General features: G+C 39.8%; 1 protein-coding gene across 1 annotated transcript; it reads right to left on the bottom strand.

Annotated features, from left to right (window-relative positions):
- Positions 1-2,609: 2,609 nt before the first annotated feature.
- Positions 2,610-7,982, bottom strand: LOC104423161 (lys-63-specific deubiquitinase BRCC36). Its single transcript, XM_010035630.3, has 10 exons — positions 7,755-7,982; positions 5,836-5,961; positions 5,190-5,277; positions 4,849-4,934; positions 4,503-4,721; positions 4,165-4,352; positions 3,787-3,945; positions 3,612-3,692; positions 3,463-3,517; positions 2,610-3,222 (listed from the first exon to the last, which is right to left on the bottom strand). Exons 1-10 carry the CDS (start codon positions 7,863-7,865, stop codon positions 3,043-3,045), a joined length of 1,293 nt encoding a protein of 430 aa, XP_010033932.1. The 5' UTR covers positions 7,866-7,982; the 3' UTR covers positions 2,610-3,042.
- Between the last annotated feature and the right edge of the window lie 962 nt (positions 7,983-8,944).

The raw sequence follows: 8,944 nt of genomic DNA, 5'->3' as shown, positions 1-8,944 counted from the left end.
TATTGTTTCTTTTCCTTCTTCTTCTTTTTTACCAAGTCCGACAAGGGTTTTCGATCACACGTGAGTGTAGGCAACCTAGCGAGGGTTGCTACCTTTGCCTAGAATCAGTCACTTCATTTTAACGTGCAACACGTGTTTAGGAGGGATGCACTCGTCAAAAGAAATTTAAAGTTTCTCTTCTCTCTCTCTGTTTTTTTTTCTTTTGACCTCCATTAACTTGAGAAAATATTGGGTAAATGAGACTGTTGGCTTGGCAAGACAGTCTCACTTGATATTTTATCTTGTGTATCTTGTGGTTGTGGAATACCAAAAGGGCAAGAGCAATATCTCACCAAAACTGCATATCGCAAGTAAGAAAAACAAGTAAACGTCATAAAACCGTGTTTTGAAGCAATGTATAAAAGAAACATGGGGAATCTGAAGGAGGGTTCTGTTTATATTGGGATAGCTGTTGGTAATTTCAGTTTGTTTACGGCTTTTCTGAATTGTTTTAGAGAATATAAATGTATATACATTGGGAACTTTATATTAACGGATCGTTTTATCAATTCTTACAGGCCGATCTGGGCATTTCAGGCTTATCAGGTGCGTTTGGTTCAGCATTTTGAAAGTTCATTCGGAAAATGCAAAACAGTTTAGTCTAGGGGCTTTGGGCAAATGCTCTTCCTCCTTCCTTCTAGCTTGGAGACACCCCGCCGACTGCACTAGTAGTATCGCTTCGGTTGTTCCTCAACACCTCCCTTGTTCGCAACTCTCGTCTTCTGCTCTCTCGGACCTGATGAAGAGTTAACCGAAAACGGAGACCCCTGAGAAGGGGAGCTTGGGTGTCGAGAGTGGCCCTATCAGCGACATGGTCCATGCCGGAGGATCCCGTCGCCGGGCACGATTTGCTTAAGCTTGTCTCTCTGGGTTCACGTTTCCCCCAACTGCTCGCTCCTCTTCTGGACATTTCCACTGCATCTTGGCGTGTAGTGATAGTCTAGGTTGCATGGATACTCTCCGAGATCCTTCGTGTCGTGTCCAACATGTATCCGCGGTCAACGAGTGTCGAAAAATTTGACACGTGGTCAATTGCCTTCGACACACTCCAACAAGTGACTCCGACACACGGTTTTTACAAATTTCCAAAACTTTTGGGGTCTAAATATAAATATATGAAAAATAAAATTGAAAAAATAATAAAAGCTAAAACAAATTTCCAATACTCATTTGAAGATGTTGGGGTGCTTGAAGTTGTAAATTTTTCACTTGATGAGCCGGAGATGGAGTCTGTTTTTTTTTTTTTTCAAAAAAAAGTGGATAATATGGATAAATGACTTTATATATATATATTTGATGATGGAATGTTGATTTTTTTCTTATTGTTAAATTTTAAATTTAATAATGGAACGTAGATTACTTGTTTTTTCCTCCAAGTTTTATGGATTATTACAATGAAATGTAGTTGAATTTGTCAAATTAAAACAATGAATAATATTAACAAATATAGGATTAATGTTTTTAGTATAGATTAATTCTAGGCTCTTTTTATTATTATTATGTATTTATTTATGCATTTAATATATAACGTACCGAAACGTGTCAAAATTCTCTACTTTTGAGAAATGACGTGACAGTGTATCGTGTTGTATAGCGTGTCGCGTGTCCGTGTCAGTGCAACCTAGGTGACAGCTCGATGTTCTTGTTGCTGGTGTCTCTTTGTCTTCTAGTATTTATTTTCGTAATCCCCGGTTCAATTTAGTTTTGTTTCGCAGCACATATCGTATCAGTAATCTCTGTTCAAGAAAACTATAGGACTGGATCTTTATATCAAATTAGCAGCAACCGCCAATATGGGTGTGCATCGGTCCCTATCCATCCCGGAATTCAAACTAAATGACCTGATTCTTGACGGTTCTTATGGGAATTGGACCAATTTTTCCTAATTCCAAACTTATTCGATTCCCAGTTCTTTCTTAGAAACTGTACCGTTCACCAACCTAGCAGAACCGAACCAAAGTAAATATATTTTCTCAAATAAGACAACTAGAAAGAATGCTTTTATATACATCAGGGTCGCAATTCAAATGTTGAAAATGATTGAATGATCGATCGATCGCAAATTGTTAGTGTTAATGCACAGGATAATTGGTGGTCGCGTGAGTCTTAATGCACCATCGATGAACAATTTCAAATCCTGAACTTCGCCTATTTCTAAAAATCATAATATAAGTGACAATTGCACGTCGCATGCTGTGCTGGAAGCCTGGAACCACACCATAGTAGTAACCCGATCCACTAAATAAGGTAATCAAGTTGCCCTCTCTCTCTCTCTCTCTCTCTCTCTCTCTCTCTCTCGCAAATCCCATGTAACGGCGGGGCTGCTTAAGCTGCCGAGAACCGAGCATGTCGATGCACAAACTCGATGGGACCTCGACCATCCGGTACAGGACCTCCAGTGCAAACCCTCTAGTTCTGGGCATTACGTTTTTTGGGCCCTCACTCTCTAGTCAAGGGTTACTCATGATGGACCTATTTTGTTAGTCCATATGTACTATGGCATCTCCGGTTAAGAGCCGGCATACTAGAGGTCCATATGAAGTAAATTACGGTACAAATCGTTTGGTGAATTGCGTGGATGTACCACAAAGCTCAAACGACAGATTCATTCATCACGCAGCTCGCGGTTTGTCACTGGTCAACAGCTCCTTTACATGACGAGGATTAATACAGATTCTACTATATCCACATCTCCGGATTCGAGCTGTTCATCTGCAGCTGCCGCGGGATGGAATGTCTGCCCGTCTAGCATGAAGTTATGATGCCGGATAGACAATTACAATGTGGCTGCGGAAAGTTCGCCTTTTTGCGCTGTGTTTGTATAGTGGCCAACCAAAATGGACCGAGCGATTTACAGCTGAATAACGGGGACCGCACACAAACCTCACATCATACACTTCGCACGGACGGTTCAAAAGATTGCAAAATCAAATCAGGGCGAGCAAATATATCACCCGGATACGACACTTGCAGAATGCACTAAAGATAGGCTAGCGTCGTAGCTCACTGGGCCCATTTCCTGCTTCGGCTGCGGGGACTATCGATGCTCCTTGTATTGCCAGACTCCGGTGGACTAGGCACGCTTCTCTGACCATAGACACTTCCCCGGTGACCTGAATTTGAATCACTCCCTCTCTGGACCTCCATCTCCAAGCTCTTTGCTTCGTCTGCCAGCTTCAGCATCTGTATTGAAGGCAAGCGTTTAAAGACATTAGACGACATTTTTGGACCATAAATGGTGTAATGAGGGTTGAAAACGAATCACTCAATAGTAAGCAATTGATAATTGACTTCAAAGAGTTCCCTTTCAATGGTGAATTTTGAAAGAAATAAATAAAATTTGTCAACAGACTTGAGGTTTTTCAGCAAGATCGTTGAATGATCCTCACTGTCCCATAATGACTCAATTTAGGAGTTATTTACCCTAATCTCATTCTCTCTCACACGATCCTGAAGTACGCCAATGGCAGGGCTTAAACTGCATAAAGAACCAAAGAAAAAGAGAGGTGCATTCAGTACAAATCAACACTGACACAGAAAATCAATGGGCAGCAAAGGTAATAGAGTCTGACCAGTATTCCATCAGCTTGCACATGGAAGCCTGATACGTTGAGGTGTGATGAATAAAAGTAAGTGGATGTGCTTTCCCTTCCCTAGATGGATATTAAGCATGTAAAGTCAAAATACATGCTGCAAGGAGAACAGAACAGAAACACAATTCTTGAAAGTAGCAGTACCAAGTCTCACCTCATATTTTGTCTGACGGCCTCAATATATGCTGCCCTTTCCTCTTCATATATAACACGTTGCAAGTCCGTAAATGAAGATAGAGGTGAAACAAGATTTAGGAGAGAGGAACTGGGTAACACATGGAGGGGTACTTCTTTCCTTACATACTCAGCGCCACTGCCAGCCAACAATGGAAATACTAAATTTAAGATTGAGAGGTCATGACAGCCTTACTGGAGAAACAATGCATAATGATTGATCAGTGAGCATGTCCAAGACAGGTAAAATTGAAATGCAGCAGAAATGGCCGAAAAAAAAGGTAATGAATGAATGAAGAAAAGGATAAAGTACAAAGGAAAAGGATAAATTAAGTGCCAAGTACATACTCATGTATACCTCATGTCCAAGTTCGACCTATGCATAGCCTCTTGCATGCTTTCTGTCATATCCATGGGATCTATTGCAATAATGGCGCTGCTGCTTGGATTTCCATTGCGATAATTTTCACCAATTATCTCTCTTCCCAGATAATTGGTATCAGCATTAGCAAAGAAACCCCCCAAGTCCGATGACCTTCCCCGCCCCTAGAGGTTCATATGAAATTTCACGCATCAAGCCATGTTACCATTAATTACTATTAGATTGAATTATTGATAGACCATAATTTAGTGAGGTGACTGCCTTACAGTTCCTTGACCTCAATCCTGTTGGCTCTATGTTAAATACTAACCCACCTTATTAGCTCCAGCAGAGATTCTGGAATCGCCAGTGTCCTCTTCAGGGTTCTCCCCCCTCCCAGAGCTAGATCTACCCAATAAATTCTCTGAGGAACTCAAAGATGATTCCAAGTCTATGACTGAACTCCTATTAACCGGAGATAGAGGGATAGGTCTCAATATCTGGTTTTGCTTCCCATCTGAAGATTGGAAAGCTATGACTTGAATTCTCCCAACCTGAAAACCCATAATATTGCACTCAAATTGCTTCAAATTATCCACAAACCTATTTATCAAACGAACTGCTTAACCAATACGAAAGATGCAAAAAATGTTTTGAGGGGGACTTAAAGAGTCCAAGTACCTTGTTAATATCCTCACTAAAGCAGGAAAATATCAACCCAATGAATCCAGAATCTAGGAGTTGATACATTGCCTGTGTCCGCACATCTGCAGAAAGTAGCACTCAAAAACCATCTATAGAAAAAACGGAGAAAATGCTATCAAGTTAGAACAAAACAGGCCTCGTTCAATTCTGGAATCAAGTAAAGTAAATCATAAAATAGGGAAACAGAATCATGGTGAGGCCCTGGTGCAGCAATAAAGAGAGGCGTCAATACTTTGTCCTCGGAGAAACAATCTCATGCTTGATGTGGGTTTGATTATTAATTAACTCTGCAAAAAGTAGCGATTCACAATTCTTACCAACATGGGATGGGAGAACCGTTATATGAGGGTGTGAATGGTACCATCCAATAACTCTTGTTGTCCTTCCCGTTGAAATGGTCATCTCGTGCTATCTAGTCTAGTTAATCAAGAACATTATTGGCAAGATTCAAACAAACAGCTAGCGATGTGTGATAGCGAACAATAATTACATATGTATATTTTTAAGTAACATAGGCATAATGGGCAAAAAAAGGTCTTTAGTCTTTTTAATCAGAATCAACTAAAGTAGATTCAGCCAGGCACACATCAAAAGCAAAAAATTGCCACATTAGGCATCCTCCTTTTGGTCGACTCGTATATATCCCCAGTCTTCCATTTTTAGAAAGTTGAAAGCAAAAGCTCCCCTAGATGCAATCAAATCAATAAATTCAACCATCAGAAATATATACCTTCTCAAAATTTCTTACAATCTAGCCACAAATTTCACAAAAATTGTTGCCAAAAACAACAACAAAAATGATGATACATCTTATGACCTGCTAAAACAAGAAGACTGACAAAGAAACTCAAGCAACTTTTGTTCACTACATAATATGAAATCTCTATATGCAAATTATTGTTGAGCTCATGAGATGAAGGCTTCAAAGGGGTTGATGAGCAAGTAAGGAATCAGAAAGGATATTTCAGCCAGCGCTGATGCAGCAGCCAACTGTTCAGGATTTGTCTCAACACGATCTTTTTGCCGGTCTGATCGTTTTTGAGGCGATGCACCCCAAATTAGTGCAGTGATAGTCCCCTTTTTTGAGCACTGCAACATAAGAAACAAACTATCATAAAAATTCTAGAAAACCAAACATATACTGAAAGTTAAGAAGAATGCACGTGGAATTTCAGTCTAAGCTGTAGATCAGCCAAATATGGTTTATTCTTTTACCAAATAACTTAATTTTAGTGCAACAATCAATAACAGCTGCTTTACGAGCGTTGAAAAATCAAAAAAATGCATAAAATCAAGATCCACATCCATCCCCCAATGAATCCATGGCAACAAAACCTACATAAGAGACATTACTTAACTACAGTTAGCTGACCATGACTGACCACATGTCGCACTTCAAATCCCGGGGCCAAAAATGAAAATGAGAAGGATCTCCACATAACAGAGAATTATCAAGCTCATTCCAGGTCGACCAAATGTCAATTTGACCACAGAAACCAACCAAAGAAACAAGGAATAAATGAGGCTAAACAATGAGTTAAAAAAAAGTATGGACATCAACACCTTCGAGCAACTAAGCTGCCTTCTAACCATCCAGGCTCCAGAAGTGAACAGATGAACCCAATATTTAGACCCAACTAAGTGCTGATTTTGCATGTTGTCTACATACTAATCCAACGGAAAACGACATAAGCTAAAGGACAATGCTCTGACGCTACAATATGAGTCATCTGATATTATGTCTCCCATCTTTTTTTCTTGTAAAGTGTCGTGTGAGTGTTATATCAAAACGCATCCCGAGCCAGAAAAGGAACTAGTTTGCACAGGTCTGCTTCCTGTAAGAGGTCAAATTATCAAGTTCACTACTCTCATCATTTAACAGACATTAATTCCATGATATACTATGAAATAGCATTTCCCACAGCCAAAGAATTGGTGTGCCGTCCCTCGCACACTAGATGCCAAGCACTTCTTAGAATGACGCACGAGGTCTCATTAACTTCTTCTAAACAGAGATATTCTTGACACCATCAAAATATCTATCGCATGCACAAGTTTGAGCTTTTCTTTTTTCTTTTGCCATCACACACAAGTTTAAGTACGAACACCTTAACTCCAGCCTCCAGCAATGCAAGGAATCCCACGTAACCACCAATAACAAAAAGAAAGCCGCAAAATTTCTAGATGAAAACTAGATTGAAAGGAAATTATGGTGGTTGAAGCAGAATACAGCCTAATTCGTCAGTTTTCTGGTTCATCCGAATACGAACTAACATCAAAGTAAGCACACCAACTGACATATAATCTTGCAAGCTAGCAATTCTTTCAAAGTAGGAACTCGAACGAGGGAGTATAACTGGGGCAGAAAAAAAAAAGTGTTTTGGCAGATAACCGCTTATTGCCCTGCAATCCATAGAGAGGGTTATAATTCATCAACAGCCAGGAAATAGCAAAAAGATACAACCCCAAAACCCGAAAGCTATCGACCTAGCTCAAACAAGGTCGGCAATTCACCGCAAAGCAACCTCCTCCGAGACGACACCCACACAATCAAATTAAAAAAAAAAAAAACGAACTTTGCTGTTCGATTCAACGCTTGACGCGTAACTGGCGCCAGCAATCGGGACTAGGAACACATTCCGATCATGGGTCGTCCAAAATGGAGCCTCAGGACAGTAAAAACGTCTCCTTTTTTTTTAAGCAGAAATCGATTCGAATCCTATTCCCGCTCCGTTCAGCATAACCCAGAAATCAGCACCGCCCCCATCAATTCATTTCTGCCGCAAGGATCGATCTTGGATGGAGGGAAAGAAAGGGGAGACGGTAAAAAAGAAAATGCGGAAGGAGCTCGAAGACGCGACGGTTGGGTCACGAAACTTCACCTCGACATCGCCGAGGAGGAGGCCCATGATCTCCTCGGTCTCCGTGGACAATGCGTGGGTGAGGCATGTCAGCCAAACCTCCTCCGACATTTTCACGCTCGTTAGAGACATGCCCTCTCTTCTTTCTCTCTCTTCTGCGTGAAAGCCCGACAAACACTAGCTACTGGTAGAGAGAGGCGATCGGAGAGAAAAAGAGGGGAAAATAAAAAAAGGGAGAAATCTTGCTCGAGGTTTCGAAGCTACAGAAGCAAAGGTGGCTCCTTTTTTTTTCCCCTTTTTTTTTTTTTTCAGCTTCCGGTCCGGTCGGGGCGGGACCACTGCTCTGCGGGCGGGTGTAGTTTAGCTATCATGGGCTCTCGCAAACGCGTTGCATCTCTCTCTTCAATCGTTTTTTATCTCGAAATTTAATGTTTCTTACCCCCATTATTAAAATTAATGGTGCCATTTGAGAATATCGCAAAAATAAATAAACAAAAATTATTTTTATTATCTAAGAAATTGTTTAGACATATATCGTTCGGTGATAATGGCTCGTGTAGTAATTAATAATTTTTATTATTATGAATATGTTTTTAGTTATGAATTATGAGTTAAGGTCAATTTATTTTGCAGAAAATATTTTATTTTTTTTATTTTTGGGTATTTGATTCACTTAGGTAAATGAGTTAACATAAAAGGTTTTCTTATCTACACTTAAATTCAAGAAAATAATTTCCTCTTTGAAAAAATCAAAAATATTTTCCAAAAAATTACTGGGTATCAACACTTGAACCAAAAGCTCTATGTTTGAGCATAAAAACCCCAACATTGGTTCCCAATCCCGATGTTCAAGACTAAGTCTCTCAATAGGCCAGTGCTCAAGCATGGGCCCTCCGAATCTATCGAGGCTAGGTCTCAACTCTTGGTGCCCGTACCTAATGCTTCGAAACCCGAACTCAAGTCCCTAAAGCATCTCCTCGATGCTCAAATTCCAATCCCAATCCTTAAGTTTGAGTTCACAAAGACCATGCACGGGTTCTGTTGTTTAATGAAATATTTGTTTTTATGAAAAAAATTAATTTAATTTTTCTTTTTAAAAATATAATTTATATTATTTTACTATATTTTATTTTGTCTTGTTTTCTCTTTTTCTTTTTCTTTTTCTTTTTCTTTCTCCTTCTTCCTTTGCTAGCCACCTGCCTTAACAACAG

This window comes from Eucalyptus grandis, chromosome 10 (genome assembly GCF_016545825.1).
Source record: "Eucalyptus grandis isolate ANBG69807.140 chromosome 10, ASM1654582v1, whole genome shotgun sequence".
Classification (NCBI taxonomy): domain Eukaryota; kingdom Viridiplantae; phylum Streptophyta; class Magnoliopsida; order Myrtales; family Myrtaceae; genus Eucalyptus; species Eucalyptus grandis.
Note: the sequence above shows the minus strand (reverse complement) of the source record. Positions and strands in the feature narration are given on the sequence as shown.

Excerpts from the sequence above, each read along its gene's own strand:
- LOC104423161 (XM_010035630.3), bottom strand. The coding sequence starts at position 7,865 with ATGTCTCTAACGAGCGTGAAAATGTCGGAGGAGGTTTGGCTGACATGC. Across the intron at positions 5,278-5,835 it reads CTGCATCAGCGCTGGCTGAA|GAGATGACCATTTCAACGGG; the intron begins ATATCCTTTCTG and ends ACTAGATAGCAC. Across the intron at positions 3,693-3,786 it reads GCCGTCAGACAAAATATGAG|GGAAGGGAAAGCACATCCAC; the intron begins GTGAGACTTGGT and ends ATATCCATCTAG.